This window comes from Salmo trutta, chromosome 25, assembly GCF_901001165.1.
Source record: "Salmo trutta chromosome 25, fSalTru1.1, whole genome shotgun sequence".
NCBI classification, from domain to species: domain Eukaryota; kingdom Metazoa; phylum Chordata; class Actinopteri; order Salmoniformes; family Salmonidae; genus Salmo; species Salmo trutta.
This window is the reverse complement of record NC_042981.1, coordinates 18,178,907-18,203,399: the sequence shown is the minus strand read 5'-3', so window position 1 is coordinate 18,203,399 and position 24,493 is coordinate 18,178,907. Positions and strand designations below refer to the sequence as shown.

General features: G+C 43.3%; 2 protein-coding genes and 1 pseudogene across 9 annotated transcripts in view; all 3 read right to left on the bottom strand.

Moving 5' to 3' along the window:
* The window catches only part of daam1a (dishevelled associated activator of morphogenesis 1a), an 80,321-nt gene extending 79,113 nt beyond the window's left edge, over window positions 1–1,208 (bottom strand). The window contains exon 1 of the mRNA XM_029713103.1: window positions 1,140–1,208. The gene's annotated coding sequence lies outside the window, so the exon portion shown is untranslated. The remainder of the gene's footprint in view (window positions 1–1,139) is intronic.
* A 9,770-nt stretch (window positions 1,209–10,978) lies between these two features.
* Window positions 10,979–15,398, bottom strand: LOC115161789 (L-serine dehydratase/L-threonine deaminase-like; annotated as a pseudogene).
* The window catches only part of LOC115162113 (apoptosis-stimulating of p53 protein 1-like), a 38,722-nt gene continuing 29,514 nt past the window's right edge, over window positions 15,286–24,493 (bottom strand). For 6 of the 8 annotated variants that reach the window (XM_029713092.1, XM_029713096.1, XM_029713094.1 and 3 more), the window contains 8 exons: window positions 20,007–20,089; window positions 19,241–19,673; window positions 18,184–18,947; window positions 17,624–17,764; window positions 17,243–17,376; window positions 16,912–17,078; window positions 16,280–16,479; window positions 15,286–15,960 (listed from right to left, as the gene is read on the bottom strand). In XM_029713092.1, the coding sequence (XP_029568952.1) occupies window positions 15,919–15,960; window positions 16,280–16,479; window positions 16,912–17,078; window positions 17,243–17,376; window positions 17,624–17,764; window positions 18,184–18,947; window positions 19,241–19,673; window positions 20,007–20,089 (1,964 nt within the window). In that variant the 3' untranslated portion in view covers window positions 15,286–15,918. The remainder of the gene's footprint in view (window positions 15,961–16,279; window positions 16,480–16,911; window positions 17,079–17,242; window positions 17,377–17,623; window positions 17,765–18,183; window positions 18,948–19,240; window positions 19,674–20,006; window positions 20,090–24,493) is intronic. The other 2 variants (XM_029713095.1, XM_029713093.1) reach the window with 2 other exon arrangements.

The following is a 24,493-nucleotide window of genomic DNA, read 5'->3' as shown; positions in this document are numbered from 1 at the left end:
AATCTAATAGTATTAAATGACTAATCTGAGAATGGGGATGTCTTACATCTTTAGCCAGCCAAGTCTAGCTATAGGTCTTAAACCTCTAGTATTAGTGTAATGCCTATGAAGAAGTAAGTTCCTGTAGCAGATTGAAGAAGTAGCCTAGCAGACAAAACAAAACAATTCAGAAATGTACCAGGTGACTGATGCCAGTATAAAGCACCTGTCTCAGACTCCACCCATGAGTTCCAGGTGTGGTCCACCAATCTAAAAATACCAAAACATCTGAAATGATGTATGTCCCCAAAATGAAACCTCTTCATGAATAGGTATCCCTGCTATTCTGACCCCCAGGGAAGAGTAGAATTGAATACAATAGAATACAAACCGTAGATAGTTTACCAACAACACTACATCATAAAGAGAAACTTGTTTGTTTGTTTGTTGATAGTAAAACTGAATCACTTTCTCCCCTGAGAGTCTTGGCAGACATAGTGGCATAGCTTCTAACTGAGGTTCAAGGGAGATTACATTGAATGGCAAAGAAGCCTACTGTTGCCACAGTAGAGTAATACACATGTTGTGAATGCAGTCAAGCGACACTGATGTAGCCTACACACATATCCATCTCGAATTGTTTCCATCATTCATACCATAATTAGCCTACACAGTAGGCCTAATTAGGCTATACTGCATTCATAAAATTACTACAGATCAAAGCGTATTCAAAAAGCAGGTCGAAACTCCATGTAACGTGAATACTATGTCGGTTTGCAATGCATGCACACCAGTTCTATGGGTAGAACACAGGTTCTTTCGCCACATAGCCCTCATAAATACACTAACTGAGACAAAAGACACACGAAACTCGCAAACGCAACCGCGTAAAGACATTCTTCACATAGCAAGGTGATCAAATCACCTTTAGTGTGCAAAATTTTGCTGACAAAAAGTGTCGGCGGCGGTTCACAGATCTTTAATTTGCTATTGTATTGACATGTTATCCCTTCGTCCCACCCATACAGCCTATCCTCAGTCATCGGGTCTCATCCGTGTCGCCATAAATCATTTCAAATAATGTATCTGTAATATATTCCACTGTGGGAAAAAATACGCCACTGTCATCATGTTAGTTATCTAATATCGTTTTAGCTCACCTCGTAAACGAATCCATCATCGAAGCAGTTCGATGCTTTATGCTTGTGTATTCCCCTTTAACACAATAGTCATTGGGCTGCTGTAGGTGAGATCATCCCTTTTGCGCTCATGCAAATATGATCTATTATATTGACAAGATAGTTGAGTGACCGGTTTTACAAATGGAAATATATGTCCTCAAAGATGGAAGGCAGGCGCGATCAGGTCGGACCATTCTAGCCAATGAAAGTATATATAAACTCCAAAAAAAGTGCATTCACTTATATCAGTGCATTCGCAGCAAACTACCCCTTAGCCTACGAAACTTATTTTCGATCATATAAGCCTCACGTAACAAATTAGAAATATAATTTTTGTTTACCAAATTCGACACTCGGGGACAGATATTGGGCGGAGTAAATCCTCCCGCTTCGCCTCTTCCTCTCTGCTCATGTTAGCGCGAACTGACCAAGGAAAACAAAGCAATGTTTGTATGGGAAATGTAGTTCCATGGGAATGTCGCTCCAATGGAGAACTATGATCAGCCCTTGTAAAAAAGTTTATAGTACCTTCAGAAAGTATTCACACCCCTTGACTTTTTCCACATTTTGTTGTGTTAACAGCCTAAATTTAAAATGAATTAAATTGAGACTGTGTGTCACTGGCCTACACACAATGCCCCATAATGTCAAAGTGGAATTATGCTTTTTATCATTTTTACAAATTAATTAAAAATGAAAAGCTGAAATGTCTTGGGTCAATAAGTATTCAACCCCTTTGTTATGGCAAGCCTAAATAAGTTGAGGAGTAAAAATTAGCTTAATAAGTCACATAAGTTGCATGGACTAATAGCGTTAAACATCATTTTTGAAGGACTACCTCATCTCTGTACCCCACACATACAATTATCTGTAATTCAGTCGAGCAGTGAATTTCAAATACAGATTCAACCACTAAGAGAAGGGAGGTTTTCAAACACCTTGCAAACAAGGGCACCTAATGGTAAATTGTTTATTAAAGCAGACATTCAATATCCATTTGAGCATGGTGAAGTTATTAATGACACTTTGGATGGCGTATCAATACACTCAGTCACAACAAAAATACAGGCATCCTTCCTAACTCAGTTGCCGGAGAGGAAGGAAACCACTCAAGGATTTCACCATGAGGCCAATGGTGACTTTAAAACAGTTACAGAGTTTAATGGCAGTGAAAACTTAACTATATTTTCTTAAAACTGCATTGTTGGTTAAGGACTTGTAAGTAAGCATTTCACGGTAAGGACTACACCTGTTGTATTCGGCGCATGTGACAAATACAATTTGATATGATTTTACAGGAGAAAACTTAGGATGGATCAACAACATTGTAGTTTCTCCACAATACTAACCTACACACATCTTGTTTGCAATAAGGCATTAAAGTAAAACAGCAAAAACGTGGCAAAGGGGCCTCCCAAGTGGCGCAACAGTCTAAGCACTGCATCGCAGTGCATCGCAGTGTTAGAGGCGTCACTACAGACCCAGGTTCGATCCTGGGCTGTATCACAACCGGCCATGATCGGGAGTCCCATAGGGCACCACACAATTGGCCCAGCGTTGTCCGGGGTAGGGGAGGGTTTGGCCGGACGGGCTTTACTTGGCTCATCGAGCTCTAGCGATGTGTGGTGCCTGGAAAACAACCTCTCACTCAACGTCAACAAAACAAAGGAGATGATCGTGGACTTCAGGAACAGCAGAGGGTGCACCCCCCTATCTACATCGACGGGACCGCATCGGAGAAAGTGGGAAGCTTCAAGCTCCTTGGCATACATATCACTGACAAACTGAAATGGACCACCCACATAGACAGCGTGGTGAAGAATGCGCAACAGAGCCTCTTCAACCTCGGGAGGCTAAAGAAATGTGGCTTGTCACCTAAAACCCTCACAAACCTTTACAGATGCACAATTGAAAGCATCCTGTAGGGCTGTATCACAGCCTGGCATGGCAACTGCATCGTCAGCAACTGCAGGGCTCTCCAGAGGGGGGTGCGGTCTGCCCAACACATTACCGGGGGCAAACTACCCGCCCTCCAGGACACCTACAGCACTTGATGTCACAGGAAGGCCAAAAAGATCATCAAGGACATCAACCACCTGAGCCACTGCCTGTTCTCTCTGCTATCATCCAGAAGGCGAGGTCAGTACAGGTGCATCAAAGCTGGGGTCGAGAGACTGAAAAACAGCTTCTATCTCAAGGCCATCAGACTGTTAAACAGCCATCACTAGCACATTAGAGGTTGCTGCCTATAGGCATAGACTAGAAATTACTGGCCACTTTAAGGAATGGAACACTAGTCACTTTAATAATGTTTACATATCTGGCATTATCGCATATGTATATACTGTAATCTATACTATTCTACGGTATTTTAGTAACTTAATAATGTTTACATATCTTGTATTACTCATTTCATTTGTATATACTGTATTCTATACTATTCTGCTGTATCTTAGTCCGTTCCGCTCTGACATCGCTCGTCCGTATATGTATATAGTCTTAATTCATTCCTACTCAGATTTGTGTGTATTGGGTATATGTGGTGTAATTTGTTAGATATTACTGTACTGTCGGAGCTAGAAGCACAAGCATTTCGCTACACCCGCAATAACATCTGCTAATCACATGTATGTGACCAATACATTTGATTTGATTTGATTTTTCGTGGGCCGTGCACCTGCAGGCTGACCTCGGTCGTCAGGTGAACTGTGTTTCCTCTGACACATTGGTGCAGCTGGCGGGCGTGTGTTAATAAGCGAGGTTAGGCAGCATCATGTTATGGGTACGCTTCTCATCGGCAAGGACTAGGGAGTTTTTCAGGATAAAAAGAAACGGAATAGAGCTAAGCACAGGCATGAGGAAAACTTGGCTCAGTCTGCTTTCCATCAGACACTGGGAGACAAATTCACCTTTCAGCAGGAAAATAACCTAAAACACAAGGCCAAATATACACTGGAGTTGCTTACCAAGACAACATTGAATGTTCCTGAGTGGCCTAGTTATTGTTCTAATTAAACCGTCTTATAAAATCTATGTGTCACGTCCTGACCATAGAGAGCTCGTGTTTTTCTATGGTAGAGTAGATCAGGGCGTGACTGGGTTTTTTTGTCTAGTTCATTTATTTCTATGTTTGGTTCTAGTTTCTTTTTTCTATGTTGGGGTTTTTGTCTAGTTTACATTTTCTATGTTGTGTTCTAGGTTCTTTTTTTCTAGGTTGGGGTTTTCATATGATTCCCAATTAGAGGCAGCTGGTCATCATTGTCTCTCATTGGGGATCATATTTAAGTTGTTGTTTTTCCCACTAGTGTTTGTGGGAGATTATTTTGAGTTTATGCATGTAGCACCACTTCGTCACGGTTTGTTGTTTTTTGTTTATAGTCTGTCTTGCATAGTTTCACATAGAAATAAAGATGTGGAACGATACGCACACTGCGCCTTGGTTTCTTTCATACGACATCCGTGACACTATGGCAAGACATGAACATGTCTGTCTAGCAATGATCAACAACTAACTTCACAGACCTTGAATAATTTAAAAGAATAATGTGAAAATATTGTACAATCCAGGTGTGCAAAGCTCTTAGACTTACCCAGAAAGACTCACAGCTGTAATCGCTGACAAAAATGTCTCAAAATATGTTTCGCTTTGTCATTATGGGGTATTGTGTGTAGATGGGTGAGAAAATAAATATGTTTAATCCATTTTGAATTCAGGCTGTAACAAGACAATGTGGAATAAGTTAAGGGGTATAAATACTTTTCTGAAGGCCCTGTATGTGTAAGTGGCATATTGAGAGAATTTAAAGACTACAAGACAATGTGGAAAATTGTCACGATTTTGTGGAGAGAAGGACCAAAGCGCAGCGTGATCTGGGTTCCACAATTTATTCGTTAAACGCACAAAACAGTAAACAGCAAACGAAACGTGAAGCAAATTCAGTGCTCACAGGCAACTACACAAACAAGATCCCACAAACACAGGTGGGAAAAATAACTACTTAAATATGATCCCCAATTAGAGACAACGATTACCAGCTGCCTCTAATTGGGAATCATACAAAACACCAACATAGAAAAATAAACTAGAACACAACATAGATATAGATATACTAGATCACCCCCTAGTCACGCCCTGACCTACTACACCATAGAGAAACAATGGCTCTCTATGGTCAGGGCGTGACACAAATCAACATGACACCATACTGTATCTTCATCTGACAGGCATCTTTCTGGAATAAAATATGATATAACATAATAGAATAAAATAGAATAAATACATCACAGTAGTTTTAACCAGTAAGTAATAAAAAGGCGATGTGAAAAGTCTTTGAAACCCTCCTACGCATTATGAACTATGTCAAAGTTGACTTTAAAAGTCATATCCTTTTGCAGAGCTGATGGGGAGCTGATGGTGGAGGGGTAACATGGGATTTGTTTAGCCAAAAACAGGGCACAGACAGAATTACTGGGGATTATAGGAATAATGGTGGAATGAGAGCTGTATGGTGGAATTACAGCCATGACAGCAGCTGGTGATGCGTGCAGTGCAGAGCAGACCATAGCTCTGGGATTATGGTCCATTTTGGAATACAGAGATTTACTACTGATTTTAGTCCTAAAAGTTGTTTTTGTTCCTTTTATGTATGTTGTAACTGGAGACTGTGTAACATAGCTCGACCTATAGGTGTGACTACTACTTTTAGTTCCTCACGCCTCCGATCTGGTTTATATATCCAAGGTTGGTTTATTTTGGTTCAACAGTCTACTTAAACACCTTGTCCTTATCGTTTACCAACCATTGCTTTTTCTTAATCAGCCTCATTCTTTACAGCGGTTGAAGAGATCATCACTTTGGCAAACCATCATCATCACCAGCATCATACATTTCCTTATCATCCCTATAGAATTGATGCCTTCCCTTAGAGGCCAAGCTACACTGTTTGCTGTCCCAGAGCCATAGCCAGCGAAGGGAGTGAGGCATGCAGGGGGTCACATCAGGGGCTGGTTGGTCTGCTTTATGTGCAGAAGGCAGCACTTCCAAAGGTTGGCCTGGGTGTATTAGTGGTGCGTAAATATTTAAATTGTCCAGGCCTGCTTATTGTTCCCAGCTGGGGGGCTAATGGAGGTATGTAGGTGTCGTGTACAGTCAGTAAAACACTGTACAGCTGCTCTAGGGATAAGCCCCCTGTACAGACAGACAGGTCGTTGTAGTCAGGCAGGGCAGGCAGGACTGTAAGGAGTTCAAACTAAGGTTTCTCTCTCTGGTTTACATTACTTTTTTTTCTCTCTGTCTTTCTCTTCGCAGGTCTGTTCTGTTCTCTTTCTGACTTGGCTGTACTGTAACTCAACCAGATTCATTTGTTATGATGTGGTCACTTTCATTTGTTTCACCTAAAGGTCAAATATGCAGACTTGTTGACTTCATAGTGATATTTTGTTGCTCTTCCTGAGACCAACACATTTGTAAGGAGAATTCCCCACCTCTGTACAGCAAATCCAACCAGACAATGCCTCTACAACCTATAACGTTACTGTGGAGATGTGTAAAAGCTCTTTATAATGCAGATAGAACACCACTGAAACAAACGTTTACCTTACAAAGTTTTGATTTCCAACACTTGATTTATAGTTCTAAACAAAAGGAGAAATCCACCAAGCCATTTCTACACACACATACACAGTACATCTAGACATCAAAGGTTGTGATTGATGGAGGATTAATGATTGGTACGATAGTATGTCACGCTTTGTCTAAAAATGCCTGAGATGATTGAAGTTGGACCACAAGACTATTTCTATAAACTAGTCTACTGTTATTAGACCTATAGCTAACAGAACAAAGGAAACATTATTCAGCAGACAGGCAAACTATACAGCTGTCTGCACCCTCTCTCAAATCTTTCATATCTCAAACATACAGAACTGTGCTTTTTCATTTCTTTCATCCACACTGAATATTACCAACACATTGTGTATTTCCAAACGTGTGATAGTTTTCAATGAAAACGGCGTACAGTGTTACGTTATTCCTATAACTCCATTACAGTAACATAGAATATAGTATGCCAATTTGTGTACAGTATATTGTTGTACCACCCTGTCCTTTCCTTGTCTAGAAGGTACCGTCATTGATACCTGAGGCTCAGTCCCAAATGGCACCCTATTCCTTACATAGTGCACTACATTTGACCAGAAAAGTAGTATACATTGAATAGGGTACCATCCCTGGGATGTCCACTTATGGGAGGTGAGGGATCAATTCTCTAATGACTCTGATCTGATCTCAGATTAACCCTTAATACTCTGTCTCCTGGGGGAGGGATAATTGACCAATCAGATGTGAAAAATATATGATGTGAAAAGATCTGATGTCATTGGTCAAAAGACCAATTAGTGGAAAAAATATCTGAATTGGTCTGCCTGTGTAGATGCAGCATTAGTGGTTCTCAATGACTGTCCTTTCCAAAATACCAGTGACCCCAAAAAAAGAAGAAAAAGAAGCACCTTACTTTCCATTTCTACAGCTTATATCAAACTGATAACTCTAAGGTTACTTAATTTGTTTTACTATATCATCTTTAATTGTTCTACTCATGCTGGAAATCATACTTAAATTCATGAAGCAACATAAAGGCCTGTTAGAGCTGTGACTGACCTAGGGCCTTGGAGAACTGCTTCCTAAGTGTGCAGTAAACATTCAATAAACTCAGCAGCCGTGCCATTCCATTCTATGGTGCTTGTTATGACACTGTAGCCTGGGAGACGATAAAGAGAGTGTCTAATACATACTGTACTCACAGACAGTGAAACACATGAGGCTACTATAGGTAGAAGCAGAGCTATATTACATATTTATATACATACATTATATGCTCACACATGGCATGTGTTTACATTATGGATGGGCAGAATCATGGGTGTGGAAGAGTAAGACTTGGCATTCCAGTCCTTAGCTTTCCAGATACAGGATCTATCCTCCACACGCTCTGCTTTTCAGGAGATAGCCCAAGGCCAAGGGGCTTTTGATCATTAAATATTTACCTTTAGAGACCTCATAGCTTGTAATTAGCCGATCCCAATAGTAGACATTCTTCAATTCAACACAGCTTGTCAAAATAGAGGTAGTTAAACAAATTGAAAGTGAGCATGAGCTTATCCATGACGATTTGAAATTATTTTATAATCGGTTTTATATGAAGCTGCTACTGATATCTGTTTAACATAGCCACGTTTGGTTTGTTAAGACTGTGTCTCATCAACCATGACAGCTTAAACAATAGCGTAGCCCACATGTACAGTACCAGTCAAAAGTTTGGACACACCTACTCATTCAAGGGTTTTTCTTTATTTGTACTATTTTCTACATTGTAGAATAATAGTGAAGACATAAAAACTATGAAATAACACATATGGAATCATGTAGTAACCAAAAAAGTGTTAAACAAGATTGGGATTCTTCAAAGTAGTCACCCTTTGCCTTGATGACAGCTTTGCACACGCTTGGCATTCTCTCAACCAGCTTCCTGAGGTAGTCACCTGGAATGCATTCAATTAAGAGCTGTGGCTTGTTAAAAGTTCCTTTGTGGAATTTCTTTACTTCTTAATGCCAATCAGTTGTGTTGTGACAAGGTAAGGGGGGTATACAGAAGATTTGGTAAAATTTGGTAAAATACCAATTCCATATTATGGCAAGAACAGCTCAAATAAGCAAAGAGAAACGACAGTCCATCATTACTTTAAGACATTAAGGTCAGTCAATCCGGCAAATTTACAAGATCTTCAAGTGCAGTCGCAAAAAACATCAAGAGCTATGATGAAACTGGCTCTCATGAGGACCACCACAGGAAAGGAAGACCCAGAGTTACCTCTGCTGCAGAGGATAAGTTCATTAGAGTTACCAGCTTCAGAATTTGTTATTTATTTTACCTTTATTTAACTAGGCAAGTCAGTTAAGAACAAATTCTTATTTTCAATGATGGCCTAGGAACAGTGGGTTAACTGCCTTGTTCAGGGGCAGAACAACAGATTTTTACCTTGTCAGCTCAGGGATTCGATCTTGCAACCTTTCGGTTACTAGTCCAACGCTCTAACCACTAGGCTACCTACAGCCTACGCTACCTGCCGAATTGCAGCCCAAATAAATGCTTCACAGAGTTCAAGCAACAGACACATCTCAGCAGCAACTGTTCAGAAGAGACTTCGTGAATCAGGCCTTCATGATCCAATTGCTGTAAAGAAACCACTACTAAAGGACACCAATAATAAGAAGAGAATTGCTTGTGCCAAGAAACACCAGCAATGGACATTAGACCGGTGTAAATCTGTCCTTTGGTCTGATGAGTCCAAATTTGAGATTTTTGGTTCCAGCCGCCGTGTCTTTGTGAGATGCAGAGTAGGTGAACGGATGATCTTCGCATGTGTGGTTCCCACCGTGAAGCATGGAGGAGGAGGTATGATGGTGCTTTGCTGACACTTTGATTTATTTAGAATTCAAGGCACACTTAACCAGCATGGCTACCACAGCATTCTGCAGCGATACGCCATTCCATTTGGTTAGCACTTAGTGGGACTCATATGTTTTCAACAGGACAATGACCCAAAACACACCTCCAGGCTGTGTAAGGGCTATTTGACCAAGAAGGAGAGTGATGGAGTGCTGCATCAGATGACCTGGCATCCATAATCACCTGACCTCAACCCAATTGAGATGGTTTGGGATGAGTTGGACCGCAGAGTGAAGGAAAATCAGCCAACAAGTGCTCAGCATATGTGGGAACCCCTTCAAGACTGTTGGAAAAGCATCCCTCGTGAAGCTGGTTAAGAGTGTGCAATGTTGTCATCAAGGCAAAGGGTGGCTACTTTGAAGAATCTCAAATGTAAAATATATTTTGATTTGTTTAACACTGTTTACTACATGATTCCATATGTGCTATTTCATAGTTTTGATGTCTGCACTATTATTCTACAATGTAGAAAATAGTAAAAATAAAGAAAAACCCTTGAATGAGTAGGTGTGTCCAAACTTTTGACTGGTACTACATATCATAAACAATGGAATACTAGATCATTCATGCTTATAGCTGATATAAACAGATTGGTATCAGAAGGAACGCAATATAAGGGTGTCTTAGTATAGCCTACCAGTTCCACTGGTTTTTGGTTAGTCTGCAGAGATACTGCATCAAAGATGGCGGATTATAAAGATGAGGCAAAAATACCTTTTACCATTGAAAAAAATTGGCACAGTTCCAGTCTACTTTAGGGGTGGCTCTCCTATAGGCAACAATGCAATAGCAGCTGAGTCTGGTCCACTTAGTTCATTTGACCGGCACCAAGCTGATAAAAAGTAGCCTATGAAATGTCTAGCTTTCTCTTGAGTCTCTGACTGTATCTTCTCAGTGACAAGGAGTACCACCTGTTGGTCATAACTAGTAACTGCATTTGAATGGTGCATCAAATGTACACTAATAATAAGCACTACTGAATTTTATTTCAGATTTCATTCCATGAATTAAAGGTTGTCAGAGATTTTCCAAATTTGGCACAGATTACAAAGCAGAGAAATTTGGGGCAGTATTGGTCAACATTGTGAAAATGTATACAACGTGTTAAAAAGCTGTAATCAAAAACTATTAAGAATCCGTCCTCATAATCTTTCATTAACACAGTCTGGAGCCATAAACTGGTGGAAGTCCAATAGCCTTGTAAATAATGTGTGTGCTGTAGCCAACTATACTATTGTTCAATCTACTACGGCAGGGTTTTCCAAACTGTGTTCTTCTATAGTTTATCTAATTTGGTTCCATTTTCTGTGTTCATCTATTGTGGACCTTCTTGAGATGTTCCAGTTATGCCTGATTGGCGCTGCTGCCTCCACAGACGATCATCACCAGGGGCCCTGCTAGGGGAACGGGCAGCCAACCCTCACCCTGCAGTCTCTGGATGACCCCACAGTACACAGCCCCGCAGGCCAGCTCCACCAGCACACACTCCTCGTCTGGACGGACACACACACACACACACACACACACAAGCAAGCACACATGTATACACACACACAAACAGAACATATTTATTCGTAACCCGTAGCTATGTTTCTTTTAGAATACAACTATACCTCATATAAAGCAGAGTAAAGTATAGGGATGAGAACAGTGACGGCTGGTACAACGCTCACCCAGGAAGGTCTCCACTGCTTGCAGGGCCTGTTGGTCAGTGACCAGCTCTGATATGATGTTCATGTTGCCCTGTCTTCGAACCCAGACACTTGGCCTCTGACAATACAACCATCACAGATTATTAGAATGGAATGGAATAGATTTGAATACAACATAATGCTAAATGAAAATCTCAGTTTAATCTCTGTTCTCTTCTCACCTGGTGATGTCAGAGAGGGTGACTATCTTGCCAGCCTTTACTGCTGCATTTAAACAGTCTGCTCCCTCAGTCTCCACAGATGATGGCCACACTGCCGCAGCCCACCTCCTTACATATTGGCCATATATCACAAACCCCGGAGGTGCCTTATTACAATTATAAACTGGTTACCAACATAATTAGAGCAGTAAAAACCTGTGGTATACGGTCTGATATACCACGGCTGTCAGCCCATCAGCATTCAGGGCTCGAAACACCTAGTTTATCATTTGTGATCTAAGTCAGTCATTCTTGAAGTCATGCCCTTTACTACAGGCTCGGTTAAGGATTTGTCTGACTTCAATATCTTCTCACCAGAGCAGAGGATGGTCAAAGGGTGGAACATACAGTAGGTCAGGGCATCAGTCTGGGTCAGACGCAGGGCCTCATCATTAGCATCATCCCACACCTGAACAGGCAAAATGAGACAAAAATGGCAACACACACACATGGGGTAACAGGCATAGTCTACAAAGTCCACAAGTAAATCAGTCATCAATTATAAGGATATCCTCTGTATCATTAAGAACTGAAGGCAGCATTGAATCACATCTTATCTGGTCAACACCAGGAGGTGCTGTCAAACAAGTGTTTCAACCGTAGTAAACAAACCAGTTATAATGGCGTCCATTTCCCATATTCCATGATGTGCGTAATTTAAAGGTTTATGTGGAGTTGTTTGTCTGTTTCAAGTGGATTCATATAGACCCATCACTTGTGCGAAACACTAATCATTGAAATGTTACTAAAGTAGTATTCTAACTGTGTATTCAATTAGGCCTATAGATGTGAAATTATTTATGGTAACTTAACTTCAACCCTTTTGAACATGCTTACCTTTTGACACGTGTTCAATACCGCAGATGTTGAATGAACCAGAGGGTTGGGAACTTTCCATTTTTAAATACACTGTGGTCCCCGCCCGTTTTGAAAAGTCTATGCTCTCCAAAAACAGACTATTTATGTGAAAGGCTTCTGGATTTGACATGATGGCTCAAGTCCCTTGATAGACGATTAATCAACAACTATGAAAGTCTTCGATCTCCTCTTGAATGGTAGTGCACATGCACAAATGCAGGGTTTTATTTTCACACCTATGTGACCAGTCCACAGAAAAGACAGTAGGCAAGAAGTAGACTGCTATAGTACAATTCATTTTGTAATGGTGCAACTTTGTGACAACCATAACTTACTGCGGCTCTCAGTGCGTGATTGCTCCTTGACCTTCACAGAAAACTGCACCTGTCAGGCAGATACTGGTCAATGTTTAGCCCAGAGGTGGGATAGATCCGAAATCTATCCCATAGTCCACCAATAACTATTGTTTGGTGGACTGTAGCCAATGTCAGAATTGCGCATAGCATTGCAAAACGTAAAGTATAACATTCTACACTGAACTAAAATATAACCGCAACATGCAACAATTTCTAAGATTTTACTGAGTTACAGTTCCCATAAGGAAATCAGTCAATTGAAATAAATTCATTAGGCCCTAATCTATGGGTTTCACATGACTGGGAAAACAGTGACTGTTCACATGACTGTGACAAACAATATGCATGTTTGTCACAGATACCTTAAAAAAAAAAAAAAGTAGGGGTGTGGATCAGAAAACCAGTCAGTATCTGGTGTGACCACCATTTGCCTCATAAAGCGCAACACATCTCCTTCACATAGAGTTGATCAGGCTGTTTATTGTGGCCTGTGGAATGTTGTCCCACTCCTCTTCAATGGCTGTGCGAAGTTGCTGGATATTGGTGGGAACTGGAACACACTGTCGTACATGTCGATCCAGAGCATCCCAAACATGATTAACAGGTGACATGTCTGGCGAGTATGCAGGCCATGGAAGAACTGAGACATTTTCAGCTTCCAGGAATTGTGTACAGATCCTTGTGACATGGAGCTGTGCTTTATCATGCTGAAACATGAGGTGATGGCGGTGGCTGAATGGCACGACAATGGGCCTCAGGATCTCCTCACGGTATCTCTGTGCATTCAAATTTCCCTCGATAAAATGCAATTGTGTTCATTGTCCATAGCTTATGCCTGCCTATACCATAACCCCACCATGAGGCACTCTGTTCACAATGTTGACATCAGCAAACAGCTTAACAACACAACGCCATACACACTGTCTGCCATCTGCCTGGTACAGTTGAAACCGGGATTCATCCCTAAAGAGCACACTCCTCCATCGTGCCAATGGCCATCGAAGGTGATCATTTGCCCACTGAAGTCGGTTATGACGCCAAACTGCAGTCAGACCAAGACCCTGGTGAGGATGAGGAGCACGCAGATGAGCTCCTTGAGACAGTTTGTGCAGCAATTCTTTGGTTGTACAAACCCACATTTTCATCAGCTGTCAGGGTGGCTGGTCTCAGACAATCCCGCAGATGAAGAAGCCGGATGTGGAGGTCCTGGGCTGGTGTGGTTATACTTGGTCTGCAGTTCTGAGGCTGGTTGGATGTACTGCCAAATTCTCCAAAACAACGTAGAGAAATGAACATTAAATCCTCTGGCATCAGCTCTGGTGGACATTCCTGCAGTCAGCATGCCAATTGCTCTCTCCCTCAAAACTTGAGACATCTGTGGCATTGTGTTGTGTGACAAAACTGTACATTTTAGAGTGGCATTTCATTGTCCCCAGCACAAGGTGCACCTGTGTAAAGATCATGCTGTTTAATCAGCCTTTTAATATGCCACACCTGTCAGGTAGATGGATTATATTGGCAAAGGATAAATGCTAACTAACAGGGATGTAAACAAATTTGTGAGAAATAAGCTTTCGTGCATATAGAACATTTCTGGAATATTTTATTTCAGTTTATGAAACATGGGACCAACACTTTACATGTTGCATTCATATTTTTGTTCAGTATAGGTTAAAAAAAAATATTCCCATTTAAGGGAAATCATTATTTATTGTGTACATTTATATTTCATTGTGCATATTGATTGGTGTTTGTTTTGTCACATAAACCATCCCATAGAACTGATGGTAATACACAACCTATAGATCAAGCCAGCATCAGTCAACAGGTAGGCTATACCAAAGATAGTACAGTATGGCTCAGTGGAGGCTGCTGAGGGGAGGACGTCTCACAATAATGGCTGGAACGGAGCAAATGGAATGGCATCAAACTCATGGAAACCATGTGTTTCCTGTATTTGATACCATTCCACAATTCCGCTCCAGCCATTACCACAAGCCCATCCTCCCCAATTAAGGTGCCACCAACCTCCTGTGGTATGGCTTTACTCAGTGATCAAAATGTGTATCACTTTGCATGATAGGTATTAAAAAGACAACAACCAACCTGAAACAAAAATATGGAAAACAATACAGTGTACAAACGTCTGCTAAAATGTAACTCAATATGAATACAAACTCCAAACAGAGATCCAACTATAGGCCTTTTTAGGTGATAAAGCATTTATATACTGTAGGCTTATGAGTGTTTTGATGAGTTTAGTTGAAATTCACGCCCATAGTTAGCTTCATAGTTATTGCATCTGTAGAAGAGAATGCAGCCCCTTTCACTTTCCCATCCCAGCATTACATCTTCCACTCGTTCCTTCAGAACACATTTTGGTTTGCATAAATAACACCAACATTGTATGACTGTTTTAAACATTCCACACATCTTTTAGTAGTTTTAACTGGCCTTCAAAGTCTTTCAATTACACCTCTGTCTTTCCTTCCTTTTCTCATCTTGTAAAAACCTGTTCCCTTCGTTCCTCTGCTGAACCCTGAAGATATGAACGCCAGGGTTTAAACTGTGATCGCCTTCAAACAGCACTTACTGCAAAACCCATATTCAATAACTCATGACTGCTACTGTACTCTGCTCCCTTTTCTGAGATCATTACATTCAAGTCCTAACTCTGACACACAGGAGACAAACACTGAGAGAGAGGGGAAAGAGGGAAGCTCTGCTCAGAGTATTCTCTGGATGAGGGGTGGTGGCAGGGTGATGGGAGTCATTGAAAATAAAATAAAAATGTTTTGTTTCATTGCTTCATGATCCAATGAGCTTCATTGCTTCATGGTCCAATGAAGGGCAGGGGGGGACCTTACAATAATTTTTAGACAGATCTCTGGGACGTGGATACTGCCTCTACTTCCTCTTTGGTAAGTGACTACCAATTCCAAGCATGTCTGTCTGTCTCTGTCCGGATATGGCCCCCTCTGTCCATGCCCTGGCCCTTGTCCTTTGTTCTGGGGTGGCACAGACTGGCACAGAGAGAGGGCACTGTCCGGGCACAGCCACTGTCTGCAGATCCAGTCAGAGCGCAACAACGTGCACTGCCTTCTCAGCAAAGTGCACCAGCTTCTCTATGCCAGAGAACGTTGTCTAGGCTTGATCCTTGGATACAACTGTAAGAAGAAAATGTTACTATTAATTGTATTTTCTGATCATGGAAATTCGTATTCTACAGGCAGGTACAGCAGGGGGTGCCATGTTACAATTTAGGATTTATTACCAAATATTTTGAGATGCCGCTTCAGTCATTTGGGATCCTCATCAATTCAACTAACATTTAATTAGCATCTAATTTCAAACAAGATTGTGGAAATCTATATACCTAGATACAACACATTAACCATAGAATTAAACAGAATTATAGGATCTCTATGATATTAACTTCCTAGTGATTCAGACCATAGTTGTATCCATCATGGTGACTGGCCTTACCCCGAGCAGGTTGCGTGGTACGTAGCCCTCCTTGTCATGTAGCCTGGCCCACCACCACTCTGTCTCAGCGTCGTCCCTGCGACTCAGGGTGGTGATGGCGTCTCCCTCGTGGAAGGACAGCTCATCTGAGCTCTGTGCCTCGTAGTCCCACAGCGCATACACAGACCCTTTATTCATCACCCCCAGCTTCTCCTGCAGCCCTGGCGGATGGACAGAGAGGAAGAGGGTCACTTCCCAGTTCTCAGGGGCTTCCAGTGGCGCAGCGGTCTAAGGCACTGCATCTCAGTGCCAGAGGCGTCACTACAGACCCTGGTTCGATTCCAGGCTTTATCACAACCGGCCGTGATTGAGGGGCCCCTCCTTGCCCCTAGTGTAGGATTGGATGGGTACCATCAATAAGGTTGATGCTTTGCCTTGCCTTCATATAGATTAGATGGAGCTTTCGACATATAGCTTATACCTATCCAATTCTACATATCCAAGCACGAGTGTGTAGGGATAAGTGTTGTTTTGGGGACATGGCCCATAGCTCTCCTTTGAGCTCCACAGATCTACAAAAGTGTGTAAGGGTGTAGGGGCTAGGGGTTGTTTGTAGACAGGAGCCGCATGTCTCTCTATACAACACCACTCACCGAAGAGGAACTGGGAACACAGTGTGTATCCGTCCTCCATCTCCTCACACTTATCAGCCGCTGTCTCCACGTCACTGATGGTGGTGGCAAAGATGGCCGCCCCTGACTCCACCAGCAACTTACAGAGATGCACACTGTTACAGGAGGCCGCACAGTGTAGTGGGGTCCTGCACACATGACAGACACAAAAGGAGAGACGTTCATGGAGACATTGTGAAGTATTGACTGTTTTAAATGCAGCTGACCAAAGCTAAGGTAAGGTCAAAGAGAAAGAGAGGAGAGAAAGAGAAAGAAAAGGTCAATGAGAAATGGTCACAGTGTACGTCCTCACCATCCATCGCTGTCAGCAGCATTGACGTTAACTCCAAAGTCGAGCAGGAACTTGACGATGTGGTGGCGTCCAGCACATACGGCGTTGTGAAGGGGGGTGATGCCCTCATCATTGGCCGTGCTGGGGTTCTCAACCTGCATGGGGGAAAGGATCAATCAATCACATTTATTTCATGAATCAAATATAAATGTATTGATAAAGCCCTTTTTATATTAACAGTCACAGAAGCCATTAAAATGTTTTAAAGAGCAGCTGACTTAGAAGTCAGTTTGAAATCTCTCACAGGCTGACAGAATGGTGCGTAAAATGAGAAGACTCAACACAAGGACTTTATCTTCCGGGACAATAAAGTTTGAATTGAATTGAAGGGCCTATGATTACCTCATAGATGATCCGCTGCACCAAGTCAAACTCTCCCTCCAGAGAGGCATCCAGTAGCAGGGCCAGAGGGTTGAACTTGACCCGCTGCCCGTGGCCTATCCGCTCTGACTCAGGCTTCTTCAGGTTAGTCCTCTTGATCTGCTGAGACAGAGAAAGTGGAGTTACTCTCTGGCTAATGCACAGGTGGTTGGTGGCACCTTAATTGGGGAGGACGGGCTCACAGTAATGGCTGGAACGGAATAAATGGAATGGTATCAAACTCATCAAACAAGTGGTTTCCATGTGTTTGATAACATTCCATTCACTTCATTCCAGTCATTATTATGAGCTGTCCTCCCCTCAGCAGCCTCCTGTGGTCTAATGTCATGACTAGGGCAGGGAATTTTTCCTGTGAAGAAAGTAATGTTTGCAACTCAGATGGCAACTCTGGCATAAGTCAGATTTTTTGTTTTGTTGCTGACCATGTGACCTGACCAGGAGAAACTCTAGACCCTATGTATTATGGCACACAAAAAGGGAGCATGCTGTTGCATTATGGAGCTGTGGCTCCGCAGGTTGACCTTAGGCAATGCCAGGGGTGTGACAGTCCGGGGAGAGGTTTCTTGCTGCTGGGGAGACGAGGCCTCAGGGATGGGGATGGGCCTGGGAGTGGAGGCGGTGCTAGCAGGACCAGGTTGGTTGTTGTAGTTGTCTTCCAGGCTGGGCTGGGGGGTGGGCATGCGGGGAGCGGTCTCACTGGGTGGGGGTGTCCTTTTCTCATTGGAGTCAGAGGAAGGGGACATGGAAGAGGACAGGCGATGGTCTGAGTTGGGACCGTCTGCCGCAGTGACGACCAGGGAAGCTGTCCCGATCAGGTTCCCATTTGAAGTGTTGATGTTGTCCATGTCCGGACATCCCAGGACACCACCCATGAAGACGGGCTGGTAGAACAGGGTGCTGTTGCTGCCCTCCATGCCTCCGGCCAGGGTGTTGAAGCGCTGGTACAGGAGCTTCTGGATGTTGGGTCCGGTGGGGCCCTCTGGCTCTGTGATGGAGCTGCGTTTCTTCAGCGGGCGCGGTGCGTTGGTCAGCCGCCGGCGCAGGACCTCTAGGTCGGCTTCACTCTGGTAGCACAGCGGGGAGTGGGCCACGGGGGTCAGCTTGGTGGGGCTCAGGGGCCGCGGGATGTTCTCCACACTGGGAGGGGGTAGGAGTCTACCCTCTGTGGTGTCCCCTTCCCTGTCCACCATGTCCTCTCCACTCTCTCCTCCTGGGGACAGTGCCCCGTGCTGGAAGGGCACAGGGGAGGGAGAGGTGCTGGAGGGAAGCACAGGTTTCCCATACACTACGAACAAAAGGAGATGGTGATATTAATATAGGACCATACAGATACAGAGCTTCAAGCATTATCTGAATCAGGCCAGGGTTGAAATACTATTTGTTTTCTTCAAATACTTTGAGAGTTTGATTGAGACTCCCTGGAGCGCCTTTGCACTTTTGGAACTATTACATTGATCCCACTGTGCAAGGCATGCTCAATCAAGTGCAGCTTAATTATTTGAAGGAAATCAAATACTATTAGAACCCAGGTCTGACTGACTCTTTAAAAATACAATGTCCATCGATTGAGGCGTTTACCTGCTTTAACAGCAGACCTGCCTCCTGTTGGGTAGCTCTTGGCTGCTGCAGGCTGCTGCAGGTACATGTGGTAGATGGAGGAGGAGTTCATAGTGGCAGGGCCCTTCCTGGGGGACTGAGGCCTGGAGGAGGACCGGTCTGGAACGTATGGCCTCACAGCCCCAGCCGGCAGGGGGTCAGGCCTCTCCCCCTCCCCCTGGCCTGACTGGGGTGTGGGGCTAGGGGGGACAGAGATACGCTGCTGGATCTGCTGGGAGGAGTAACCAGGAGGTGCTGGGGCTGAACGTTGCCAGGCTAAAGTGGCAGGGACAGACCTGGTCAGGGAGCTGGTAGAGCAGACTATAGACGGGTGGCCAGTAGGTGCAGGGTAGGTCCCGTAGATGGGTAGTGGTTTGGACACGGATCCTCCTGGTAGCTTACTGAAGTCAAGGCTCTGTGGAGGGAAACACCGTGAACCAGTTAGATCCATTATAGGACAGTAGGAAGGAGAGTCCAAGGAGTGTGTGAAAGAGCCAAAAGTGAATGGCTGCATCTAAATAGTCTTAAGTTGCTTCCTCCACTTGTGTCCTCTCTGTCTGCATCGATCTAAAAAATACTGGGTCTGTGAAAGCAATATGGTGTAGAAAACCAACCAGGAATTGCTTTTAATGGTTAGTTATTTAATATCCTTGCAGATGAAAGAGAGAAGATGATGATAGTAAGCCACTTTAGACTATTGAGATGTACCCAATGACTGTAGTAGTGGGAGGTCGAGCATGGATCTCACCTGGTCTGGGCTGGTGTTCCTCCAATCTGAAGGTTGCATCGAGGAGACACTTTTACTCAGGGTGGGCCACACTGCTTCATTGGCTACAGGAGGGGTACACACACACACACACAGAGACAGAGAGAGAGAGAGAATGTTGATGCTAGTCCAAATGAGCAACGGAAAGTACAGTTACACTCACACACACACACAACACACAGTCTATTTGAAGAACTCGTTGCCTTGTGCTCTCATACCTACAGACTGGCACAGTACAGGAACAGCTTGCCCTCCATACCAACAGACTGGCACAATACAGGAACAGCTTGCCCTCCATACCTACAGACTGGTACAATACAGGAACAGCTTGCCCTCCATACCAACAGACTGGCACAATACAGGAACAGCTTGCCCTCCATACCTACAGACTGGTACAGTACAGGAACAGCTTGCCCTCCATACCTACAGACTGGCACAGTACAGGAACAGCTTGCCCTCCATACCTACAGACTGGTACAGTACAGGAACAGCTTGCCCTCCATACCTACAGACTGGCACAGTACAGGAACAGCTTGCCCTCCATACCTACAGACTGGTACAGTACAGGAACAGCTTGCCCTCCATACCTACAGACTGGCACAGTACAGGAACAGCTTGCCCTCCATACCTACAGACTGACACAATACAGGAACAGCTTGCCCTCCATACCTACAGACTGGCACAATACAGGAACAGCTTGCCCTCCATACCTACAGACTGGCACAGTACAGGAACAGCTTGCCCTCCATACCTACAGACTGGTACAGTACAGGAACAGCTTGCCCTCCATACCAACAGACTGGTACAGTACAGGAACAGCTTGCCCTCCATACCAACAGACTGGTACAATACAGGAACAGCTTGCCCTCCATACCAACAGACTGGTACAGTACAGGAACAGCTTGCCCTCCATACCTACAGACTGACCTGAGGGACACAGGGTCAGGTCTAATACAAGGTGTATGTGCTGGGTGTATTTTGGTCCCCGATTCTGATCGGGTTAAAGAGATTAGAGTGTCTATCACTCCAAAAGGATAACTCTCTCTCTCTCTCTCTGAGACATAGTCTGTCTGGAGGTAAACTATTCCCTGCCTGTCTGTCTGCCAGACTTCCTATTAAACCTATTGCAGTGTCTGTGCCAACTAAGCCTTGCCTACTCTCCCTTTCAAACATTACAACTGCCCAGCCCTATTAAAAGGTGAGCACTTGAAGGACTACACAATCTAAGGCTGCATCTGAAATAGGGCTCTGGTCAAAAGTAGGGCTTACACAGTACCAGTCAAACATTTGGACACACCTACTCATTCAAGAGTTTTTCTTTATTTTTACTATTTTCTACATTGTCAAATAATAGTGAAGACATCAAAACTATGAAATAACACATAGAATCATGAAGTAACCAAACAAGTGTTTTATATATATATATATATATATATATATATATATATATATATATATATATATATATATATATATATATATATATATATACACACACACATTTTAGATTCTTCAAAGTAGCCACCCTTTGCCTTGATGACAGCTTTGCACACTCTTGGTATTCTCTCAACCAGCTTCACCTGGAATGCTTTTCCAACAGTCTTGAAGGAGTTCCCACATATTCTGAGAACTTGTTGGCTGCTTTTCCTTCACTCCATCACTCTCCTTCTTGGTCAAATAGCCCTTACACAGCCTGGAGGTGTGTTGGGTCATTGTCATGTTGAAAAACAAATGATAATGATTCACGCAGTCTCCCCTGAACAGTTGATGTTGAGATGTGTCTGATACTTGTACTCTGTGAAGCATTTATTTGGGCTGCAATCTGAGGTGCAGTTATTCTAATGAATTTATCCTCTGCAGCAGAGGTAACTCTGGGTCTTCCTTTTATGTGGTGGTCCTCATGAGAGCCAGTTTCATCATAGCGCTTGAGTTTTTTTTGCGGCAGCATTTGAAGAAACTTTCAAAGTTCTTGAAATTTTCTGGATTAACTGCACCTCAGTGTTAAAGTAATGATGGAAAGTCGTTTCTCTTTGCTTATTTGAGCTGTTCTTGCCATAATATGGACTTGATCTTTTACCAAATAGGGCTATCTTCTGTATACCAACCCTATCTTATCACAACACAACTTATTGGCTCAAACACATTAAAGAAAGAAATTCCACAAATTAACTTAACAAGGCACGCCTGTTAATTTTTTTATTTCACCTTTATTTAACCAGGTAGGCCAGTTGAGAACAAGTTCTCATTTACAACTGCGACCTGGCCAAGATAAAGCAAAGCAGTGCGACAAAAACAACAACACAGAGTTACACATGGGATAAACAAACGTAGAGTCAATAACACAATAGAAAGGATAAGGGTACGGCTAAAGGCTATAAGAACTGGTCGTCTAGTGCGTTGGGAACAGAGAATAAAAGGAGCAGATTTCTGGGCGTGATAGAATAGATTCAGGGCATAATGTACAGACAAGGGCATGGTAGGATGTGAGTACAGTGGAGGTAAACCTAGGCATTGAGTGATGATGAGAGTGGTTGTGTCTCTGGAGGCACCAGTTAAGCCAGGTGAGGTCTCCGCATGTGTGGGGTGTGGGACAAAAGAGCTATCTAAGGCATGTTGGGTGGGGCTGGGGGCTCTACAGTGAAATAAAACAATAATAACTAACCTAAACAGCAGTAGACACGGCATATTGACATTAGGGAGAGGCATGTGTAGCCGAGTGATCATAGGGTCCAATGAGCAGCAATAGGTGAGTCAGGGAGCCGTTCGGTAGTCGCTACTATGCTAGGCAAGCTGGAGACACGGCGATTCAGAAAGCTAGCAGGCCGGGGCTAGCAGATGGGTCTTCAGCAACGTCGCAACGGAAAAGCCTGTTGAAACCTCCTTGGACAATTAAGTCAGCAGACCAGTCGTGACGGATCGGCGGGGCTCCGTGTCAGCAATAAAGGCCAAAGAGGTATTGTAGCCCAAAAATTAGCTGGTAGACCTCTTTGATAAGCGGGAGATGGGCCTAGCTCGAGGCTAGCTCAAGGCTAACTGGTGCTTGCTTCGGGACAGAGGCGTTAGCCAGCAGTAGCCACTCAGGTTGTTGCTAGCTAGCTACGATGATCCGGTGTAATGGTCCAGAGAATCCGGAGATGTGGTAGAGAAAAAGCAGTCCGATATGCTCTGGGTTGATATCGCGCTGTGCAGACTGGCAGGTATTGACCGAGCTGAAGCTGGCTGGTGTTCGAGTTAACAGTGAAGACCGCTAGCAGTGGCTAACTGACTACTAGCTAGTAGCGAGTAGACTGCTGATGGGGTTCTGGTTCTAAAGTATAAAAATAGCAGATCAGTACCACATTGGGTGAGGCAGGTTGCAGGAAAGTATATTCAGTCCGTAGATGGAAAGTGAGATTAAAATATATACCAAAACAAAAACAAGGAAAACGACTATTTACATGGGACAAGACAAACACACGTCCGACTGCTACGCCATCTTGGTTTAATTGAAATGCATTCCAGGTGATTACCTCATGAAGCTGGTTGAGAGAATGCCAAGAGTGTGCAAAGCTGTCAAAGGCAAAGGGTGGCTACTTTGAAGAATCTCAAAAATAAAATATATTTTGATTTGTTTAACACTTTTTTGGTTACTACATGATTCCATATGTGTTATTTCACAATGTAATTTTTTTTTTAAATAAATAAAAACCCTGGAATGAGTAGGTGTGTCCAAAATTTTGACTGGTACTGTATATGGAACAGGGTGCCATTCGGGGCACAGCTCAAGTCCATCAAAGACAACCCATCATTTCACTCTCTACTGTACGTGAGTTCTATTTGTGAGACATGTCTGGCTTGTTGCATTCAAAGAGGTGGAGAACAATGCCGCAGTAACCCCTTCTCTAACGTCATACGTCCATACAAATAAACCATGTTACCTAACCATTTCCCCTTATTCAATTGAGGCTGCTCATAATGACAGTGGTATTTTGGGCACACAATGACAATGAATTACAATATAAAGTACCAGTCAAAAGTTTGGACACACCTACTCATTCAAGGGGTTTTCTTTATTTTTACTAGAAGCACGAGCAATGGACATTATACCGGTGGAAATCTGTCCTTTGGTCTGATGAGTCCAAATTTGAGATTTTTGGGTCCAACTGCAGTGTCTTTGTGAGATGCCGAATAGGTGAACGGATGATCTCTGCATGTGTGGTTCCCACCGTGAAGCATGGAGGAGGTGGTGTGATGGTGCGTTACTTGTGACACTGTCTGTAATTTATTTAGAATTCAAGGCACACTTAACCAGCATGTCTACCACAGCATTCTGCAGCGAAACGCCATCCCATCTGGTTTGCGCTTAGCGGGACTATCATTTACTTTTTAACAGGACAATGACCCAACACACCTCCAGGCCGTGTAAGGGCTATTTGACCAAGAAGGAGAGTGATGGAGGGCTGCATCAGATGACCTGGCCTCCACAATCA